Source organism: Sinocyclocheilus anshuiensis, unplaced genomic scaffold (assembly GCF_001515605.1).
Source record: "Sinocyclocheilus anshuiensis isolate Anshui unplaced genomic scaffold, SAMN03320099.WGS_v1.1 scaffold816, whole genome shotgun sequence".
Classification (NCBI taxonomy): domain Eukaryota; kingdom Metazoa; phylum Chordata; class Actinopteri; order Cypriniformes; family Cyprinidae; genus Sinocyclocheilus; species Sinocyclocheilus anshuiensis.
In genome coordinates, this window is record NW_015554154.1 from 806,904 (window position 1) to 829,701 (window position 22,798).

Below are 22,798 nucleotides of genomic sequence, written 5' to 3' on the forward strand. Positions count from 1 at the left end.
AGCTACGGTATCATTACAATCAGTTTTATAATCGCCAAACGCAATGAACAGTCTGAAGAGTGTGTGCACAATAAAGCATTTGCGCCATCTGCAGGCCACAGAGTGTCACTACACATTATACTGCAGCGTGCTGTGGCAATGAGACACAATTTCAAAGTCACCTTGCTCCTATATAGCGGGACACTGTAATCTTTATGCAAATGCTTTTTGTACTGCAGCTACAACTACAAAAATCTACAATAAAATAACACCGTGTATTTTAAAAATGATTTTATTTTTAATAGAGTGGCATACTGGAAATTGTGTTGAAAAGGGAACAAACTGCCACATGTGAATAGCTAATGACCAGTCAAAGCTGTGTTATATTGTCTAAAGAAAAAAAAAAGTCTTCCGGTGTGCCATAATAAATCGTCTATTAGTATAAAAATACATTTCAGGACACCCAATATAGCATCCAGTATCACAAATAAATGCGTGGGACACATTTCAAGCACACAGTTGAAAAGAAACAGGTTTTGAGAATAGTTTACATCAAGCACTTTCTTTTGTAAATAAAGAATAAAAAGAAGGTTATCATTAAAAACGCTTATATTTACTGTATCTGTAGAAAATGTGATATTATTACTGCTAAGTACACGTTCCAAGGCTCAAGGGTAGAATCAGAATACAAAGACGATCGTTTTCATTTCATTCATCCTCTTTTATAAATGTTTCCCCCCTTAAGTTTTATACAAAATAAAGACATACAAAAAAAGTAATTTACAAACCAATAATGAAGGCAATATGCTAGCTTTATGTACAGCCAATTGATCTCCTTCCATCTTTTATTTGTGTTTCTCTTCAAAGGTCATGTGCATAGCAGATAAAAAGAGAAAACCTGTTCTTATCCTTTATGCTGTATTTTGCTTGTGTGCAACACCCAGGTTTATTTGTACAGCGGGTTGACAAAAATGGCAGAAAGACAACTTCAGTTTCTTCATAATTTATCATTACAACTTAGCAAAAAAGAAACCACAAAGGTTTTTGTTATTGAAAAAAGTGTCGTTTCAGATAAGGCATTACTGCTTTAGATGGAGTGAGTGAGAGAGAGAGAGAGAGAGAGAGAGAGAGAGAGAGAGAGAGAGAGAGAGAGAGAGAGAGAGAGAGAGTGAGGAAGAATCTGGGAGAGAAAGAGGGAAAAGGAGAGAGCAGCGTTCTTCACACCTGAGTCAAAGCACGTGCATAGATCTCGACACTGCAGGAATGTTCCAGTGCTCAAGTTCACAGGTCTGTGAGGAGGCTAGTGGTGTCTACAAAGGAGCTATTTAAAAAAGGTGAGCCTTACGTGACACGTCCTTGGCTAGAAAACTTCATCCTGTATTATTCTTAAGATGCCGAAATTCTCTCTGACATTTACGCACGCAACTAGCACTGATCCTGCACCTTGACATGATAAAAGTCAGGAAATGTGTCAGATGTACACTTCAACTGCTCGATTGAAAAGCCTAGAACTGGAATTCGATATTCTAGAAAAGTTGCACTATACATGAGAATCATAACATTATAGTGTGCATACTACATGAAGTTCAAATGCACTTGCAGATTAATATAGTCTATACGTTTAAGTAGCCTAGACTGAATGGAAGAACCTAATAAAATCCTTTAAAAAATAGACAACACAACTTAATGTGTCGCAAGATATTACAGTTGGCTTACAGTGCGAGTATTAGTTGGTCAGTGGCACAGAGCATGTAGTCCATCGATGGGTAATGTCTGTTTTTGTTATCCTCGAAAGCCTTTAAAAGCACTTAAAAAAAAAGAAGAGGAGGAAAATGATGAGGAGATTAAAACAGCACTTCATTGAATGCAACCCTCCCTCCAGTCTCAGAGGTTACCGTAAACAAAGCCAGAGCACAGGCAGGAGACCCTTCATTTAGTGTCACGTAGCGCATTCATCTTGTGGAAGTGTGAGTGTGTGTGTGTGTTTATAAGGGGAAGGTCCTCTCTCCTTTAATCTGGTTCCACATTCACTAACGGGACCTGCTGTTGCCCTCCTCAGAAATGGTCAATAAGCACAGACACACAGTTGGCTCCAACCAGGTAGTTAGGATCCCCAGGGAGAGATTTGTTCTGCCAACTCTTAGGATCACCTGGATATACAGAGAAAATGTAGATGAATATGATGGACGAATGGAGAGAAAGATGAACCACCACATAAAACATTTTTTTTTTTTAGTAAGAAATTAATACTTTTATTCAGCAAGAATGCATTAAATTTATCAAATGTGAATACATCTTTTTTTTTTTTAAATGTATAACAGTTTCAACAAAAATATTACACAGAATAACTTTTTATCTTTGATAATAATAATAAATGTTCCTTAAGCACCAAATCAGCATATTAGAATGATTTCTGAAGGATCATGTGACACTGAGGACTACACTTTAAAATATATTAAAACAGAAAAGTTATTTTAAACTGTAATAATATTTCACAATAATACTGTTTTTACTGTATTTTGATCAAATAAATGCAGCCTTGGTGAGCATATGAGGCTTCTTTCAAAAACACTTAGTGACCCCAAACTTTTGAACAGTAGTGCATTATATGTTAGGTACATGCATAAATGACATGACAATTAAAAGTTGAAAAGGGCTGCATGCATGCTTGCTTTCTAGTCAGATCCACTACACTAAAGCCAACAAAACACTACCATAACTCTAACATAAAACAAAACACACATTTCTAGAAACATCATCTTCATAAAAAACAACAACATTATTTTATACCATATTTCAACAGCTGTAACAGCATCATACTGTGCTATTATTTTAGCCCTTGGTTTGCATAAGGAAAAGAGAGGAGCGTAGCGGGACGCTAAGTGATAAGACAGGCTCTAAGCATGCGTTATTTGTTCTGACAGAGATAATCAACAGAGCCAGAGCAAGAACCAATAACTCATAGCCTAAGGTGCTGTAATGCATAAGAACAAAGTTGTTTTTCCATTCATCAAGGTGAAGCATGTAATTTCGGCACCACCAGCGGCACTAAACAGAAGTTTAAAAAAGGTTGGTTGTCAAACACTAACAAACACATTATAGCTCTGTTTGATTTTGTGGTACAGAAATTACACACTTTATTCGTAAGAATTAAAATAATGGTTACACTACAGTTGCACATATACTTAGATGTTTTGTAGTGCATTCATAAATCTATAAGGACCTAAGGATTTCAGTGCCCTTTTATACTCCACCGTGAGCTCCATCAGAACAACATCTTTGTTAAATCAGTTAGGTAAACGCTCTCTTTCCAGGAAAGCGCAGGGAAATTTGCCTTGAGCTACGGATAAACAATAGCCTTGTTTTAAAATATGCAGATTAGAGGCAAAGGCCTGTAATGGTTTTGGATGAGGCAGGATTCTCCCATCTCTCCACTGCACAATCAGAACGAGAGGTTCATTAGGAGGCTAATTCAGGGCAGTGCTAGGTTTACCAATAAGAGTGATATAGAGACAAATGAGTGGAAAGAGAGAGAGAGAGAGAGAGAGAGAGAGAGAGAGAGAGAGAGAGAGAGAGAGAGAGAGAGAGAGAGAGATTAAGACTTAGGGAAAAACATTTGCTGTTCTCCAATAGCGGGACGAAGGCAATTCCAGCATCTCTGCATATTTAGACATTTGGGTGGCTGTGTGAAAATCAGTTTAAAGTACAAACAATGTGAGTGAATTATGATTAATAGATGTGAATTCCCATTCATAAAATCATGAGACCCAAGTGAAGATGGAAAACTTATTTTTTAGTAATGTTCATCTGTGATTACTCAACTAATCTCAAGGGAGAAATTGAGTGATTCAGTGACCGATCGAGAGAACACAAAGGCCTAAAACATAAATCTACCTAGTGAAAACAGCTTTAGATTTACTCAAACAGAGCACAATGCGAAATTTGTTGGGCCCTGCAAAATACAAACCATCTGCCAAAACAAATTTACTTTCTTTAATGCAAAATGTCCATTCATTACACTGGAAATTACAATGGATATTTATTTTTTAATATGTAGTTTTAAAAAAATTGTGTATTTATTCCTTTATATACAATACAATATACAACAATACCATTAAAACGTTTAGGATCAATTTAAAATAATCGTCTTCAATTTTTAAATATCTTAAAATATAATTTAAAAATGTCATTTATCCCTGTGATAGCAAAGCTTTATTTCCGGCAGCCATTACTCCAGTCTTTAGTGTCACATGATCCTTCAGAAATAGAAAGTTGATCAATAGAAAGTTCAAAAGAACAGCATTTATATGAAATAGAAATCTTTTGTAATATAAATGTCTTCACTGCCACTTTTGCTCAATTTAATGCATCCTTGCTAAACTAAAACGCAATTTAAAATAATCGTCTTCAATTTTTAAATATCTTAAAATATAATTTAAAAATGTCATTTATTCCTGTGATAGCAAAGCTTTATTTCCGGCAGCCATTACTCCAGTCTTTAGTGTCACATGATCCTTCAGAAATAGAAAGTTGATCAATAGAAAGTTCAAAAGAACAGCATTTATATGAAATAGAAATCTTTTGTAATATAAATGTCTTCACTGCCACTTTTGCTCAATTTAATGCATCCTTGCTAAACAAAAAAAAAACCATCTTATTGACCCCACATTTTTAAATGGTAGGAGAACAGTTTTATTGTGCTTTAAGAGTGAATTGTCACAAATGAAAATTAATTTGATTGTCGAGCTAAAATTGATACTTGGTTTAAATATACCTTAAATAAACCACAAACACATGAGCAGACTGGAGTGAGTGAGTCAGTGAGATAAGCTATATGAGTGGAAAATAAAAAATAAGTAAACAAAAAACTAGTGATATGGAGTTGTGAAAATAAGAAAATGTATAATGAAAAAAGGCCCACAACCAAACAAGATGTCACAAAGCCATCCCAAACGACCCCAAAAAGGACAGAGAGAGGACAGCGTACCCGACGAGGAGTCGGAGGATTTTAGAGCAAAAGACCAACCATCAGGGGTCATAGACGCACAGTGAGGTAAGCGGAGCTCCACTGGCTTCAGGAACTTCAGGCCGTGGGGACCACACATCACCAGAGGACTCAGCAGAGTTTCACCTGGAAACAAAAAACACTTTCCTTTAGCATTTACTCCCATCAAGCTATTAATTTAGTACTGATAATCTCACTTGCATTAACTGAAAAGGGGGGGGGGGGCTGTAACAAACTAGAATCAGTATCAAACTCTGTATTACCAAGCTTTTTCCACAGACCAGAGGAGAAAGACAAAAATGTCAGAATCTTCTGACCCTCGAGTTGAAAGATGCGTGACTGACCTTTCTCTTTGTCCAGAGGTGGCAGGATGCTGTTATCCCGACACACTTTGAAGTAGATCTCTTGCTCCACACCGTCAGGAATGGCTCCCTGAGGGATAATGATGCTCACTCCCGTCTCAATGGAGCTCAGGACCCCGCCATTACTGTTGAAGATGCCCCGTGCCGTCGCCACCACCGTGTGGCTGTCATCATCATCGTCATCCTCCAAAGCACTCGGGCTGGAAAAAGAAAGAAAAACGGATCAACCTTATTTTTAGTCTGATTTTCAATTTCAGATTTTCTTTAGTGTTAAAGGGGTCATATGATGCGATTCCATTTTTTCCTTTCTCTTTGGAGTGTTACAAGCTCTTGGTGCATAAAGAAGATCGCATAAACACATTTCATTACACCAAATACACAAAATAATGTTCTTTTTAGCAACATATGACCCCTTTAAAAAAAAAGAAAATAAAAATCTAGCTATAGCAGAAATGTAATATCAGTATACAAATATCTAGTTCTACTGATTGTGATATTCTGCTTTATTTAGTTGGCTACTATCCTAAATGTATTTAATATTCAATATTTATTTAAAAAAAAGTTAAACATATTTTGAAAGAAAAAAAAAACTACAGTATGGATAAAATGTCTACTTACCAAAAAAAAAAACATGCAAGCATGACAATTACGGAGCTAGTTTTTACTATACCTGACAGGTATTGCCTTGGGTACAGCGTTGATGTTGTTTTGCTGGTATTTGGGTTTCTGGTCCATGGTGCGGGTGAAGGTGTCCAGGCCGCTGTCGTGGTCTATCGGCTGGGGCGAGCTCTGTGGTTTGGTTGTGGTACTGATGGGAGCTTTCACATTATCTGTCTTATTTTGAGAGTCATTAGGCAGGAGGTTGTGGTTGAACTTGGGGCTGTCAAACTTGCGCTCGAAGGGTCTTGCAGAGGTTGTGTACGGCTTGGGCACAAAACGGTTGTAGCTGGACGTGGTAGTGCTGTTGGTCTTTGGAGGTTCGCCGGTGCCGTTAACAGGAGATTTGTCTGGGAAGCTTTTCTGAGGCAGGTAAGTGCTCTGGACTGTGTCTTCATGATTGGGAGGCTTCACTTTGGGAGATCCGTGTGGGTCGAGAGGTGGAGTGACTGTGTGAGAGAGTATGTGAAAAAATGTGTACACGAATGTGTGGAAGTTTCTTTACAAATAGAAAATAAGCTCCTTAGACAGTTCAGATTTGTTTTAGTCATTATATTCATCTCTTAATGACTATTTAGTCAATATTTCATTTAAAATAATTTCTATTTTAAAAATGTAATTTATTCCATTACTCCAGTCTTCAGTCTCCTTCAGAAATCACTATAATATGCTGATTTGTTGCTCAAGAAACTATTCTTATTTTCATCCATGTTGAAAACAGTTGTGCTGCTTAATATTTTTTTGTGGAAACAAGTATGTATTATGCTGTAGGAAGGAGCACATTCAATCATTTCTCCATTAATCACATACCTGCGGGTTTGGGCAGGGTTGGGGGTGGGACAGCTGGGTTAGCTGGAGCAACAGGGTTGATCTTCTCCACTGACTCTGCCCTGTAGCAGACAGCAGACAAAGAAGTCAAGATTCAAACTAAAAGCCATATATTGTGCCATCATGTTTACTGCCATCTAAATTTATATTACAATTCCAAACAAGAAAGTCTAATTTAATAAAACATTACCCTTTACCTAAATGCAAATATACACATTTTACTAAATCCTGGTAAAACAAAAACATAAAGCAGAGTTGCATTAAGTATGATTAAGTATTTGAACACGTACCTGGGGTAGTACCCTGGTTGGGTCTGGGGTTGGGTTGGCTTGATGGCAGGTGCCAGCTGTGCAGAGGGTTTGCTGTCAAAGCTTCGGCGGTCAAAGTAAGACAGCTGTTTCCTGTAGTACTCCTCATCCTCATCAGGGTCATTGTTATTTGAACGAATGATATCATCTGTTGCTTTAGGCTGGGGCTGCTGTGGCTCTGGAGATCTGACAGAGGAAAGACGTATGTGTACCTTAAAATACTTGATGTATAGAATACTGTTGAGGTAATGGCAACCACTAGATGGAGATCTAGGACTAACTTCATTACTATGGCTAATGCCACAGGGGTCAGTAAGATTTTTTTTTGTAATGTTTTTGCACAAAAAAAGTCTGTTATGCTCTGCAAGGCTAAATTTATTTGAGAAAAAAATACAGTAAAAACAGTAATAAAGGCCCAACTGAATTTTCAGCCATTTTTAAATAGAAATCTTTTGCAACATTACAAATGTATTTAGTCACTTTTGATTATACTGATGCATCCTTGCTGAATAAATTCAAATTAATATCTAAAAAAACAAAAACAAATCCTTACACTTCTGAACGGTCGAGAATTTTGTGGGTAAAAAAATGCTTTCTTTTTATAGATACAAATACACTGTGTGCTAATGGCTGGAGATTTGATTTATACTTTATGTGCTAGTTCATTACCTAAAGGCCTTCTCTTGGTCCAGGTTACTTAAAGAATTGGCTTTGGGCATGGAGGCAGCACCAGGTTTAGGCACCATGTCCACAGGCTAAAGGAAGCAGAAAGATTAACATTAATTAACATTAATAATTCAGCCTGTAGAGTGTATATTTAGTTAGTAGAAATACAGACCGTCAACGCACCCTAATACCAGTGTCTGCAGACTCTCTTGCTCTGTCCACAGACACGGATCGCTTGTTCTCAAACATTTTAACCCTCGTGAGCACAGACTGGGGCTTCATGGCTGGGTCATCCTCTGCCTCAGCTGAAGGAGGAGGAAGTGCAGGTTCCACTGGCAGTGAGATGGACTCAGGTTTAGGAGGGGTCACAGAGGCCTCAGAGTTCACGTAGCCCCTCTGTGGAGGTTGAGTATAGGAAGGCCTCTGGGATGGGTCATAGTACTGTTGTTTGGGGGGTTCAGGGGAGCGGGAAGAGGCTTGAGTACGAGGGAGTGCTTCCTGGTCATACTGCGGGCGCACAGGGGGCGGTTCATCATGTCGGATCGGTCCAGGGCTGGGTTTGCCATAGCGAGGTCGACTGGAGTCATACCCTGTGTCATGTCGCATCTGAGGGTGACCGTATATGCGGTTCAGACCATCATCATAGGGCATATGAGGGTCGTATCCAGAGGTTTGGTCATACGGGGCCCACTGCTCATCGTACAGAGGCACGCTGCTGTCAAAATGTAGGTGGGGGTCAAAATTACGAGCCTTTGGTTCCATGTAGCCCCCATCGTAGCGGTAGGGCTGGTGGTCGTAATCTCTGTATGGCTTGTCTTCCTGGTAGAGGGGCTGCCGGGGGTTGTAGTTGGGCTGCATAGGGTTCTGGTTCACCTGCACCAGCTCGTTGTTACGATAGATATCCTTCTTGTACATCTGTTGATAAAGCCAAAGAAGGATACTTATAAACGACTTGTACAAAGAATCATATATAATCTCTAAACCACAGCAATCAATTGAATTGTATAAAACAGCAGAAACCAGAAGTGATTAATATTCGGATTAAAAGTTGAAGAATGAAGCACAGAGTCAGCAGAGAGACCTGCAATAGAGGAAGACTCAGAGTGGGCAGTTATTGAACAGGTCAAAATGGAGGCAGCCATCACACAAATAGTTTCAGAGTTTAAGAGAGATTAAATGATTCATGACACGCCAAGCTGCAAAAACACTGGGGTAAAATCAGACAGAAAAATCCCACTGAAAAAGAAATATACAAAAACGATTTGCTTTAAACAATAAAAAGTATTTTGAGATGTAGCCTTTTAGGAACAATAACAGTCTAGTCTGTTAGACACAGAACAAGTCTAAGCCAATGTTGAAGCCAGCATTAATTACTTAAAAAAAGTTTTTTTTGTTTTTTTTTGTCAATGATAATGAGGAAATAAACATGGCCAAAATTTAACTAAAATGAAAGAATGATTTATAATAAAATGTGGCCAAAAAAATCGTGGAAACACATGTCCACAATATGTAATTTCTTGCATGTCCATATATTTTTTATTTTTTTATTTTGCACTTTCTTGTCAATGAAATGTTTTGTCAACTAAAATTAAATAGCCATTTTAATCAGAGCAAAACTGACAAAGTAATAAAATATGAACATTTTAATTTAAAGAACGCTTTTGTCAGAAAAAGTATGAATAAAAACCGTAAAAATGGAAACTGGTTAAGCCGTACTAGTATGTTGTAAACAACAAGGCTACCTTTCAAAGTTGTAACAGGAGGGGGAAAAGATTCAAAGTTGTAAATATAAGTCAAAATAATTTTTAAATCATTTCATCACATTCATTGCATCACTTATATTCACTAGCTCTACTTCAACAAGCAAAAACAGAAAATTAAACCCATGCAAGAGTAGGCAAGCAACAGTGGGGACCTGGGCTTGCCTGAAGCTACATGAACTATGATCTGATGCAGCAGGCCTCTGTCGTACCCACTGTTGTTTATAAACACACACACGCACACATTCACAGAAGGAGAACGGATGCTCTCTTAAATAGGCACACAGCGCACATGCAAGAGCTAGAGGAAAGCACTGCAGCACACAGACAGGCCAGACGGCGATAAGAGAGGGCACCGGGCTCGGGCGTTAAGTGGGCCGGTTTCAGTCCAGAGCAGGGTGGCTAGCGAGGTACCTTGGACTCTGACCCTGGTTGTCCGGATTGGTTGGGGTCGGGAGACGGGGGTTGGGCTAACTCAGGGGCAGGTGGGAAGAGAGAGCCAGCCTCTGGGCTGAAATCCCCCTGAGTGAGGGTGACCGGCAGATCCTTGGCACTCAGGGCCCCTACATTTACATGAACAGCAGGGGGCGCTGTCTCTGCCAGCGGCTCAGGCTGCATGGGAAGAGCAGCATCTGCTTTCTGTGAAGGTGTTCAAAAATGTTTAATACATGTGGTCAAACCTCACCACTGCACTTCAGCTGAGCTTCATGATTCTCTTCTGTCTCACCTGACACCAGTACTTTTCTATTAAGGGAATGCTCCAGGTTCACGATGTTAAGCTCGATCGACAGCATTTGGGAAATAATGCCAAATGAAAATAAACATGCACAATAGTGCAATTTCAGAAAATTCTGGAGGTTTTATTCTGTATTACGATGTACATCCGTGTGAAACTGATTATCAATAAGAAAAAATGTAGTCAGAAAGGGGTGGGGTTTTAAAGGACTAAATGATTAAAATGATTATCACATGAGAGAAGTCTGAAGTTTCACCAGAAGATTAAGTTATCACAAAAGATTTACAATAAGATCAATAACAAGCATTTAGAAAACAATTTACATTTCATTGAATTGAATGCCCTTTCATTAGTAACAATAAATAAATAAATAAAATATTAAAAATATAATTTAATACGATAAAGTTCAATAAAAATTTTTGCATTTAATTGGCTTTTATATATTTTTATATATGGCTTATATACATTATTGGCTGTTATTAAATATTTAATTGTGCATGCACATTTCTCCCATTTTTACATTTAGATTTTGCTGTTATCTAGTAACAGCCTATCTAAAACATTTACTACCTCTGTTAAATGTAATCTTTAGCAAATCTTAAAATAAATATCAATTTTTTTTGTACTGTATATTATGTTGATACCAAAATTAGATTTGGATGTTTTCAATTTAGACAAACTGAATGAATTGCTATGTCCATCCAATGTTCCTAATGTTCCCATTTAATATTTACCTATAATAACAATTAGTGCATCTCTAGCGGCTATACTTTTCAAACATTTTAAGTCTTCCCACTTTTTTAAGTGCTTTAACTGCAATATTATACCACAAATGCTGTTCACTGAGCTTAACTTGTATTGAACTAGGAACATCCCACTAACATGCAGAATAGGTTGACTCTGGGAACCATGTCATATAATAATTTGCAGCTGGACAAGGTTCTGTTTTCATGTTAAGTCTGATGTCAGTTTAATTCTACAGTACAGTACAACGTTTTGGCTCTCTTGTAATACAAGATCTAAGACACTTTGGATATCATAGTGGCCACTGGACCCATATAGATAAATACATTCACAGTAATATTATATTTAACACTGTAAATCCATCATGCACATAATACTTTCTGGTAATTACATCATTTTGCATGACAGCGAGGGGACAGCTAGACCACAAGGATGGGGCAATCATTTCACATACTTAAAGATACAATGTCCTCACTTCCATCTCCACTGTGATCGTACTGAGATAAGAGTCACGGCATCTATGTGAAGTATAACAGCCAAGCCATATTTGTCACATACACACACACACACACACACACACACAGACTTCCACACAACTACACGCTCACAAATACATATAATAAATACGTGGCAACAATTATTACTTGGTCATTGTCACTTCTCTAGTACTGCAATGATACGGTTTTAAAGCACTCCTCCTTCAACAGCGCCGCTAGAACACTTTTCTCAAGCACACCACGGCCTCCAGACAAAAGGGAAGGCGAACGGCTCGCAGAAACGCTACCTGCTGAGGTGCAGGGGCCTTGAACCCTGCGGGGTCGATGCGGTTCAGCGGTTCGGGCTGGTACCCTCCATATCCAGGGGGTTCCTGGATGACGGGCGGGTCCTCCCGGACAGGCTCTGAGGAGCGAGTGATGGCGGGTTCGCTGGGCAGTCCAACCTCGTCGTTCAGGGTCTCGTCTAGTTCCTGGTCCGTGTAGGCTCCGCCCTCTGTGTCAGTGTCCTCGTAGTCTGAGGTGTGACGGCTGTCCGTGCTGTACATACTGTACTCGCTACCAGGGGCAGATACATAGGACAGACGGTCATCGTGAAGATCCAGATCATCGTCAGGTGCACCCTCCGCCTGCAGAGATCGAGAGCACATGATCCAAAGAATTCAATGAGAGCGAGAGGAAGAGGAGAGAACAACATGTAGAGAGAGATGAGAGGGTGCACAATTAGTGGAAGGTAAAAGAGAGAGATGACTTTGGATAATCTCACAAAATTATATTTTGCATGAAAAATAAAGCCTACATTTTAGATTTTTCCACATTTCAACATTATATTCAGGATAACCTAAATTTACTTCAAATATTTTTACCATCAAATATTTATGTTCTACTGTCTCTATTTATATTGTTTTCATGTATGATTCTTTCATGATACTATTGTAATTTCTTACAATATTGGTAAAACCATACTGCTTTAAAATTATTTAAAGAATATGAAAGACAGTTCTCTAAATACTTTAATGATTTATAAGTACAATTTAAATCACAGCCTTTTTCTACATTACCATAATAAGAAAATGAGACAGTGTTAATATAGTATTATTTATATACCATCATAATACTTATATTTTAGTTAGCTTTTATATTTTCAGTTTACATTTTAAGTTTAAAGTTTTTAAAATTCTATTTAGCTTTTCAGTTTTAGCTTCAATCATTTAAGTAATTTCTTTTTTTTCCATCAAATATTTTTATTTCAAAACAAAGCATTAAATCATTATTTCAATTAAGGCATTATTATAAAAGCATTATTTCCATTAATGGAAACCATTTTTAATAGCTTTAGTTAACAGTAACATCACTGTTATAAAAATGAGTATCTCTTTTATTTTTTGCTTAACACTATTAAGAATGTGAGAAGTTTTTTGTTTTTTCTCATTATGACATTAAGAATTGAGGGGGTGTGCATCACTGTTGTGAAAATCATTTCGCAAAAAGCATCAACACTTAATTTTTAGAGTGAAATATATCAGGTTCTGGTAAATATTTCATGAGTTTAACCTCATTATGGTGAAGCATCACAAAAACAAACCTCAGTCCACTGGGAGGAAGAGAGGAAGAACAGATGTTGATCAAATGAACCATGCAGTGGTCAACATGAATGTTGTGACCACAAGAACAGATGCATGGGAAACAAACTATGCTCTGTAAATATAAACATGGAACCAAGAAACCAAACAACCACGAATGAACCCTGTCCCTGAAACCTCAAGGATCCGCTGTGGAAAAGTTTGATGAAACTCACCTTGCCCTCTGAGACCCACACCAGCTGGTTCTGTTGCTGCTGAATGGTCTCCTTCAACGCTCCATACCAGCCATCATTCATGCTGTTCATGTTAATGGTGGCTAGAGGACAGTCACAGGAAGGAAGACATCAAATCACTCAAGAGAATCCAGGTTTTTGTAAAAACAACTTTTTCGCAAAAAAAAGTTACAACCTCACTGCACCTCAGTGTCCACTGCACACAGCATGCAACATAATTCGTTTATGTGCTCATTAATTCATCGAAAGGTGGATCACTGTTGGATTCTTTCACTTTACAACTGAGTGATCTTTCTGCCCTGTTACATTTACATTTATGAGAGGCTTTTATTCAAAGTGATTAACAAACGAGGAATGCTATAACACGACAGCCATTATAGAGCTCAGCCAGATACAGTGTGCTTGTCTTAATACTTCCATAAAAGTTACGACTAAAACCTGAGATAGCAGCCAGGCTGCTCAATGTGACCCATCATGAAATTTAATGTGATGTACAGTTTTATGAATAATTATTCCAAGTTATCACTGTGAACTACATTTTTAAATTCACATTAAAGAGGTGACAGTGTGTGTGTGTTTGATTCATTTTAGCAAACTGGTTCATTTGGAACTCTGGATTCATTTAACAGACACAAGACACTTCAATCAAAAGAGTTCCCAAAATGTCTTCAATTAAAAGAATGTGTGTGACATTTTATTTATTTTTTTTAATAATAATAAAATAACTAGTTTAGGTATAATAAATAGTTTAACTATTTAAGATACATAAATCATTTTTATGAAATATGATACAGTTTGTGTGTATATGTTCTATTTTTCAAGTCACTTACAGTCTATTAATCTCACAAACACTTTACAAAGTTCTTTTGTTTAGCAGAATGTGGCTCACATCACTAATGTGTGTACATGTGCAGAAATGTTGCAAGATGTGGTCAATGTTGCTGTGTTTTTATAAACTGCCTCACTCAGGCAGTTTATATAGTACCTACAGGGTCTGTAGGTACTATATTTATACCATCAAGCTTTGGGAACAAGGGTCTGCTTTTGCATGTGAACCAATCCTCACTGTCTCTCAGTCTTTTCCTATTTTTTTTTTACAATAAAGAAAACACAGCCTTAAAACATCTGTGTTTACCTGTGAATAGGTGGTGGTTGTTCTTTCTCAGTTTAAGTGCACGCTCATGGAGTTTCCTGGCACTCTTCCTGGACTCAGGACACAGTCTGGTCCTCATGTTCTTCACACCCTGCTTACTGTCAGGATTCAGGAACGCCACGATGGGATACCACTGAGCATAGTTCAGCCGATCCACTGCATTAGGAGTAATGTCCAACACTGCATGTTTGTCCTGCAAAACACATACAAAGGCACGCCTCTTCTTGATTTCATGGACTCTCAAGTGTATGGCTAAATAACATGCTGTACCATAATTCACCAGCAGGAGGCAGTAGTGCAATTCAGAGAGAGTGTGTTCACGCATTGCATTTTGTGCCTTTGTATGTGAGTGAGATCTCACCCGGTCGATTATCTGTTTGATAGTGTGAAGGCGTATGATCCCCGAGCTGCGCTGGTCAGTGCCGGCATCTCTGGGCTCACTCTCTACACAAGAGAAAACATAATCCATAGTAGCGTCCACATATACTTCCTGTGCTCCCTCTCATGCAGTACCTCAGCATCTTCACCCCTCAAAGGCATACAGTGAGGAGGCAATTCAACATGGATGTGCACATGCGCCCGCATACACAATATATGAGCACCTGCAGACTGTTCACATGTTCCATATGTGTAACATCAATGTGGTGCAATGCATATTCATTTACTACAGATATCCAAATATGAATATTCATTATATCAAATGGAGGGTGGAGGAGCATCTGTACACCACAGGCACTAAGAGGGGGCCTGGAATATCTGAAGAACATTTAACATTAAAGAGTGCAACCAGAAGAGGGTAAAGCTATTGTGCTTTGACCTTTAGGGGCCATTGATGGCCCCTGACATCAATACATTATTGGGATAGCTCACCCAAAAATTTATATTCTAGCATCATTTATTTTTCCTTATATTGTTCCAATCAAAAAGAAAATCTCTCTCTTTCTCTCTAAAGTCAATGGGGTCCAATGGTGAGTAATTGATGATGATAGAATGTTCATTTTTGGGTGAACAATTCCTGTAAGACAGCAAGCCTGCATCTGTATCCTTTACTATATCAAGGTTCTAAAATAGCAGCAACTACAGGAAGTCTTTTCAGCAAAAAAGAAACACAAAAAAGCCCAAAGAATCACAAAATAATACAGGAAGCAGGTGCTTGGGATGGGGGAAATCAATGAGCAATGTGCCTTCATCTCCTCTCAAGCATGACTGAAGGGTTGGGAAGTTGGAGCTGTCGATAGCATGAACACATCTTAGATTTTTTTCATCATTAACATTCCAAGCGGTGTCGATTTGGTGTAACTAAAATAAGAGATGCCATAATAATGCACAGCCTCTAGTAACTATGGTTACTGATGGAGTGAGCTGATGTGACTACTGTATGCAACGTACTTTCCCTTCCATCTGGGTGCTGTGTCTCTGAAAAGCAAATACAGTCATACAAGAACAATGTTATGTAAATAAAGCCAGTGGCCACTCATGTAATAAGTTTACAAGCTGAATTTTAAATGCACTACTGAAACTGGAGAGCAGGACAGCTCAAGTGTGACTGTTCAAGTATGCTGCACAGGTAGGTGGATTAGAAAATTGAAGCGCTGAGTCTTATCAAGGCATGTGTGTTGACAAATGGACACTCACTTGCAAGCTCAAACATGTCAGGCACCTCTCTCGCCAGTTTATCTCGTGCCACATCTGCAATCGGCCCGAAGATCACAACAGGTCTCAGGAACCCAGCTGCAATGAGAAAAAGACAGCTTTGTTATAGTTTAAACAAAACAGAAATATAGCTATTATCAGATTACTGAATGACCGATATTTAAGTTCTAGGTTACAGTTTATTTTAAGGTGTCCTTGTTCCAGTGTAATTATACATTTAAGTACTGAGTATTATTAATTAATGAGTAATACATGTACTTACTATATGGTTAGGGGTTACTTGCATGTAATTATGCATAATTTATTGTTATTATAATACATGTGTAACAAGGACACCTTAAAATATAGTGTTACCAAGTTCTATGCTGTCTAAATAAAGTAGAAATAAAAATAAAATTAATTTAATTTAAATGCATTTTAAAAATAATTGAATTTAGACTTCAGAATATTATCATATACAGCATGAAAAAATTTATATTCTTTTTGAAATTTGTGTTATTAAATTATTAGTGTTTTAAATGTTAATTCAAGTGACCATTAGATAGAGGAAAAGGTCATTTAAATTTAAAAAAGGGGGAAATTAGCATAAATAATCAAATTTACAATATCAGTCAATATGCATCCAATATTGATACCGAGAAATTATAAAATAGTAATAATAAATTATATTCTCTAATATCGCCTAATAACTGATATATTGTGCATCCTTCTCTAAGATACATACATACCTTCTCTAAGAACCACCCTCTCATACGCAGGGAACTTGGTCTGAACAGGCTGAGCTGACAGATCTTCTCTGCTCTTCCGCAGGTTCCTCTTTGAACTGCGCAGACCTCTGAACCTCCAGAAGTCAGCTCGGTCACCGCCTGTAGTTTTGGGGAGTGTATACTGTACGCTTGATAACTGCTCCGCCCTGACGAGAAGATGGCAGAACAAACTTTAGTTAAAAATATATTTCATTTTGATTCTCTCTAGGAGTATAGACCTGCATAGAGATAGCCATGCAATACAGAAGATAAAAAAAAAAGAACTTTATAGTAATCTATATATGATCTACTAATCTGTATACTTTGAATATAATGTCTACAGCAGGTGTTTGTGTACTGCTGGTGCTTGACTGAATGATTACCTGTTCTTGTTGGGAATGATGCCTCTTTCCACCTCCTGGTGGTTCTTCCCAATGCGGATGGCCAGCCAGGAGCCCAGTTTGCCATTGTAGAGGGTGTCTACCACTCTGAACACCTCTCCCTTATTAAAGCTCAGCCCATATGGAGACTCTTTCTCATACTCAAAGTGTGTTCTGATGTAGAAGGAGTCGCCCACATCAGACTCCACTATCCGCCGGTACACTAGAGGACATGGCATAAATTAGGTGGTCAACAGGAAGTGATGAGGAATAGCTTTATAATAGCATTTTTCTTAGAATGACTGAATTTTACTCAACTAAACATCAGGGCAAGTTATATAAGAAAGGGATAACACAGTCAGGTGGAGATTATTAAAATAAAGCCAGACAAGGCGATCGTGCCCCCAATGTGAAGCAGAAGGGTCTTATATCACCCTTAATAACTGGCGGATAGCACATTATCCCACTTATTATAGAAGTACTTACCAAACAAATAAAGAAATGGACATAAAATGTCGATTCAAATTTTACTATGTGAGAAGAACAAGGCGACAGAGGGATATAAGTGACATGACATACTTGTGCAGCTACGTGAGAAACATATATATATTTAATTGCAGAAGACATTTGACCAATGAATGCTGTGAGTGACCAATAAGAGTTAAATATTCTAGACCAGTGGTTCTATACCTGGGGGCTGGAGCCCACTAAGGGGCCTCAGCAAAATTCCAAGAGGCCTAATAAAGCATTGGAAGTACTGGAGATACACATTAGATTAGATAGGAGGGCTTTCAAATATTGTCTTCGATAAGAGGGTGGGGATCTTGGGAGTCAAAAAGAACCATGCAATAAGTGAACATAGGCAAACATGACCGTTACGTGAAAAGCGTATGCATCTGCTCACCATCTTTCTTCCTCTGAGCCAGGATGGTGACCTCTTCACCTCTGGGCAGATCGAGCAGGAACAGCACTGCTTCCTCACGAATGATGTTTGCAAAGTCAACATTGTTAACCTATGAACAGGAGGGAGTGCAAGAAGAAAACAGGCTTTAGATCTCAGCGGTGCAATACTCTAACAATACACTGTTTATTGACAGTGGAAAGAGAAATAAAGAGAAGCAGAGAGAGAGAAAATCCACCTTTTCTGTTTCTACTTTATCTTAAAGTCACAATCTAGAGTAGAGGTGAACATGCAGTCACCTCTGACAAAATGGAAAGGGAAAAACAATGAGCTGGGAGTCTCTCTGTGGGGCAGGGCCTGGAATCTAAGGAGTGTGTGCTTGTGCAGCAGGGACGGGAACTTTCATACACGCGTGTGTACAGTACGCACACTGCTCTAGGACTTGTGTGGGAGAGAAACAAAACTATCCATGTTTCATTAAAATGTGCTCAGTGGTAAACAACTCTAAATGAGCCTGACTTAGAGTCTCTGTATTACACATAGCAACTGACAATAGCATAAGACCACTGGAGGCTTGAGTTAAACAATGAACGCCATTGTGTGGCCGAAGGCTAAACAAAGGAAAGCTGGAAAAAGAGGCGAGACAGGCACTGAGTCAGAGCAGGAGTGTGTCATGATTATTTTTGCCCACCGCCACAGGGGTCACACAGTGTCTTCATATTTTTCTGAGAAAACGTGGGATGTTACACAGTGTTACAGCATGGAGATTAGTCAACAGCATATGTTCAGTAGAAAAAAAACAATAAAAAAAACAACAGATGCTTTCTTAAGATTTCTTTGATATGATTAAGCATGCTACTGTATCTGCTGCACATGTGATGTTTTCACACAATGAATGTCAATGATTTCAAAGTGTAGATTTAATGGCAATAAATAGAACTGAAAAAATGACAGTTTGGCTCCAAATTGTTTGACATTTGATTATATACTGTAAAATAAAATAAAATAAAAAATTTAATTATTTAATGTTAGCTAAATGAATTTACTTTTATGACATTTTGTCATTTTTAACAAAATTATACAGATTTCAGCTAGGGATGCACCGATACCGATACTGGTATCGGTATCGGGCCCAATACTGAGCTCATGTACTTGTACTCTTACTCGTTAAAATGCCCCGATACCAAACGCCGATACCACACAGCATGTGATAAGCGCCATATTCAAACAAAGAAACACCGACAACAGACAGCAGAATGGAGTTAAGGATGTCTACTACGAAGTATATGTATGCAATGAATATAATGTTAAACATTCAGTATTAACGCCTGTATAGCTGATGTGCGCGAGCTGATAAACAAAGCACGCGGCGGCGCAGATGCGCGAGCTCGTCGAGTGAATATACCTTTCTCACAGACATCACTGGAAAGTTTGTAGTTCGGGCGGATATGTCAAAAACAAGTAAGAAACAATGCACAAGTTACTTAATGGAAAAAGTGGTATCGGTGCATCCCTAATTTCAGCTTTAACTAGGCAAACACTAGGAGGACAGGATATTGATCCTTAAAGGGATAGTTCACCCAAAAATGAAAATTCTGTCATTAATTACTCACCCTCATGTCGTTCCAAACCTGTAGGACCTTCGCTTATCTTAATAACACAAATTAAGATATTTTTGATGAAATCCGAGAGCTTTCTGACCCTCCATAGACAGCATCACAACTGAAACTTTCAAGGCCCAGAAAGGTAGTAAGGACATCATTAAAATAGTCCATGTGACATCAGTTGTTCAACCTTAATGTTATGAAGCTACAGGAATATTTTTTGTGTGCAAAGAAAACAAAAATAACTTTATTTAGCAATTTCTTCTCTTTCATGTCAGTCGACGTGTTGTCACGAGAGTACCACGTGTGTGCGTGTGACGCTGCTGACGCAGGAGCCAGTTTTCTGACGTAACCTGGATGTGCTACACCTTGTTTAGCTGTGCATTTATTGAATGAGCACTGTGCCAAGTCCGAACTGATTGCACTATATTTTAAGTATAATCATTTTCTATTTTTAATGGTTTTAAATTAATTTTAAATCAATTTCTAAATCATTTTAAAAGTTTTTAAGTTCCCTGTTTTATTGTTGTGATTTTTTTATGATTATTTTACTTCCTTTTATGTACAGCACTTTGAATAACCATTGTGTATGAAATGTGCTATATAAATAAACTGAACGCGCGTCGAAGACTGACACGGAAGAGAAGAAATAGTTGAATAAAGTCATTATTTTTGTTTTCTTTGTGCACAAAAAGTATTGTTGTAGCTTCATAAAATTACAGTTGAAACACTGATGTCACTTGGACTATTTTAACGATGTCCTTACTACCTTTCTGGGCCTTGCTGTTTATACAGGGTCAGAAAGCTCTCAGATTTCATCAAAAATATCTGTGTTCCGAAGATGAACGAAGGTCTTACAGGTCTTGAAATTGATGCTAGTTCCATATCGCAAGACCTCACTTTTAAAGCCTTTTAAAGATGTTACTTGTATCTAGTGGTGAATGTAAAAGACGGTCCTCACCCTGAGTATCTGGTCTCCCTCCTCCAGGCCTTCCTTAGCAGCAGGACTGTCTTCCAGCACACCAGCAACAAAGATCCCCACATCATTTCCTCCTGCCAGCCTCAATCCTACACTTTCACCTTTCTTAAACTTCACCAGCTTCATACTAGGCCTGGTAACAGAGAATAAAACTGGCTTAGTTTTTAATTATCTGTACACATGCATCTGCACAATAATACAGAAAGTTTACTTTGCTAGTAAATTCAAGTCACTAGAAAAGGCAATTGGGAGCATGATGCGAGTACAGAATATACAACAACACTGACCGGAGGATGCTGTCATCATGAGTGACACTGGGCACAGGGGCGTCAGAGGGGCTGACTGGCAGATCAACATCAGGTTGCCCAGGTTGTGCATACACTGGTTTCGGCTCTAAACACACATTTCGGTTAGACTCTGACCGTGATGTAATAAACAAATTTCTTTTAAGAACAAGTTCTTAACAGGTGATAAATCAGCCCAAAAAGAACATGCAGAAATAAACCGAAGCTAGGTCAGATTAAGGCATTCCAGAACAGAATGGAGTAAACAGCAGCACGGTACAGAGAGAAAACTAAAGGAGAGGAGAGGTCTGATTTTGATCAGTGGAAAGTTGGGAGTAGGAGTAGGAACAAGATGGGCGTTTTCTCCAAGGAGGTGAGGAAGAACATTGGGTTCACACGCTGTTTGATATACACACAAATATTATGTAAATCACATTATTTTGACTTGCTGTAAAATATAGTTGAACAGTCACATTAAAGAGAGATGTGAATTGGCTTACTACTCTGTCAAAGCAATAATATCTGACTTTCATGTTTGTAACAAAATCTAAAAAGTCAGTGGAAATTGATGGACATTACAAAATTTGCGTTTGTAGTACTATATAAAAGAGACAAAATTTGTGTCTATTACTGTTGCTATTATTTTATTAGAAGTAGGGATCCATTTCGGTTATTTATCCTAACCAACAACCAACGCTCGTTAACAGATTATTAACCGTTAACCGACAAGATTATTTTAAATTTGAATTTAATTAAATTAGAAAGGATATGTGTCTGTGACCCATTAAAAATACTAACATTTGCCTATACGAGAAATATATTTTTACTTAATAAATTAAGAAAACGAAAGAAAAAACTGTGCAACAAGTAGCCTAGTATGCAGAGTTTTGGTTCATTTTTGTGCTGCGCGAAAGAAAACCAAGACGGCAGAAAGCAGCATCCTATTTTTCTTTAGGCCTATTTTACAAAAGCACAAAGATTTGTTTTTATTGTGAATGTACACAAATAAAAGCAAACCTTTTACAATTCTGATTATCTTTATGACTAAAAGTAGTAGTTGCTTCTAGGGCTGGGCTTTTTACAAAAAGTTTTATTTAATATATATATATTTCACTTACCGCCCAATGTTGTCCAACAAAACAATACATATTAAAGGCTATGAAAACAAATAAAGTGAATGTAACCATGTAAGCCTTTATATTATGTGCAAAAAAGGGTTAAAATCACATTTCATTCTAACATTGTAACATTGCAATCTAAAAACAAAAATAAGGCTTTTAAAGCAGAAGTTAAATTCACTAAACTAAAAATGAAAATAAATGACAACAAAAGAGTTGTGTTAGGCTATTTTGATTACCCCATTACAATCACTTTACTGTCAGTGCTATCATAAAAATAGACTTGTAGGTTTAAAATTCTACATGTCACATTTATTGTCCAACTACAAATTTCAGCGAAATTAATATTTTAGTCAGAATTATTGCGCTCCTATTTAATTGAGCTCTGTCTGTTTGGTGCGCATGCACGTGGTGGAGCTCATTCACTGAAGTCTAGCGGAGAAGTTTAGCAGAGAATCCCAAAGCAGAAGGCTCATGCACTTCTGACAGAAAAATGGATATATTTCCATGTCTTTCTAACATTTACAGACATAGAATGTACCTGTGAAATGCAAGTTATGCATTAAGGGAAACGGCACATCTCAAACACATTAAACAGTGTGAGTAGCCTAGTAGGTATGTTTAC

The 22,798-nt window shown here is 37.9% G+C and overlaps 1 protein-coding gene across 9 annotated transcripts in view; it reads right to left on the reverse strand.

Moving 5' to 3' along the window:
- Positions 1-293: 293 nt before the first annotated feature.
- Positions 294-22,798, reverse strand: part of LOC107670746 (tight junction protein ZO-1-like) — a 133,864-nt gene continuing 111,359 nt past the window's right edge. For 4 of the 9 annotated variants that reach the window (XM_016463472.1, XM_016463476.1, XM_016463478.1 and 1 more), the window contains 20 exons: positions 21,059-21,164; positions 20,754-20,904; positions 18,192-18,300; positions 17,291-17,510; positions 16,890-17,074; positions 16,144-16,239; positions 15,898-15,924; positions 14,870-14,952; positions 14,491-14,701; positions 13,338-13,438; positions 11,830-12,168; positions 9,980-10,204; positions 7,989-8,720; positions 7,809-7,894; positions 7,122-7,325; positions 6,814-6,893; positions 6,017-6,452; positions 5,329-5,546; positions 4,967-5,110; positions 294-2,129 (listed from right to left, as the gene is read on the reverse strand). In XM_016463472.1, the coding sequence (XP_016318958.1) occupies positions 2,035-2,129; positions 4,967-5,110; positions 5,329-5,546; positions 6,017-6,452; positions 6,814-6,893; positions 7,122-7,325; positions 7,809-7,894; positions 7,989-8,720; positions 9,980-10,204; positions 11,830-12,168; positions 13,338-13,438; positions 14,491-14,701; positions 14,870-14,952; positions 15,898-15,924; positions 16,144-16,239; positions 16,890-17,074; positions 17,291-17,510; positions 18,192-18,300; positions 20,754-20,904; positions 21,059-21,164 (3,848 nt within the window). In that variant the 3' untranslated portion in view covers positions 294-2,034. The remainder of the gene's footprint in view (positions 2,130-4,966; positions 5,111-5,328; positions 5,547-6,016; positions 6,453-6,813; positions 6,894-7,121; positions 7,326-7,808; positions 7,895-7,988; positions 8,721-9,979; positions 10,205-11,829; positions 12,169-13,337; positions 13,439-14,490; positions 14,702-14,869; positions 14,953-15,897; positions 15,925-16,143; positions 16,240-16,889; positions 17,075-17,290; positions 17,511-18,191; positions 18,301-20,753; positions 20,905-21,058; positions 21,165-22,798) is intronic. The other 5 variants (XM_016463475.1, XM_016463474.1, XM_016463473.1 and 2 more) reach the window with 5 other exon arrangements.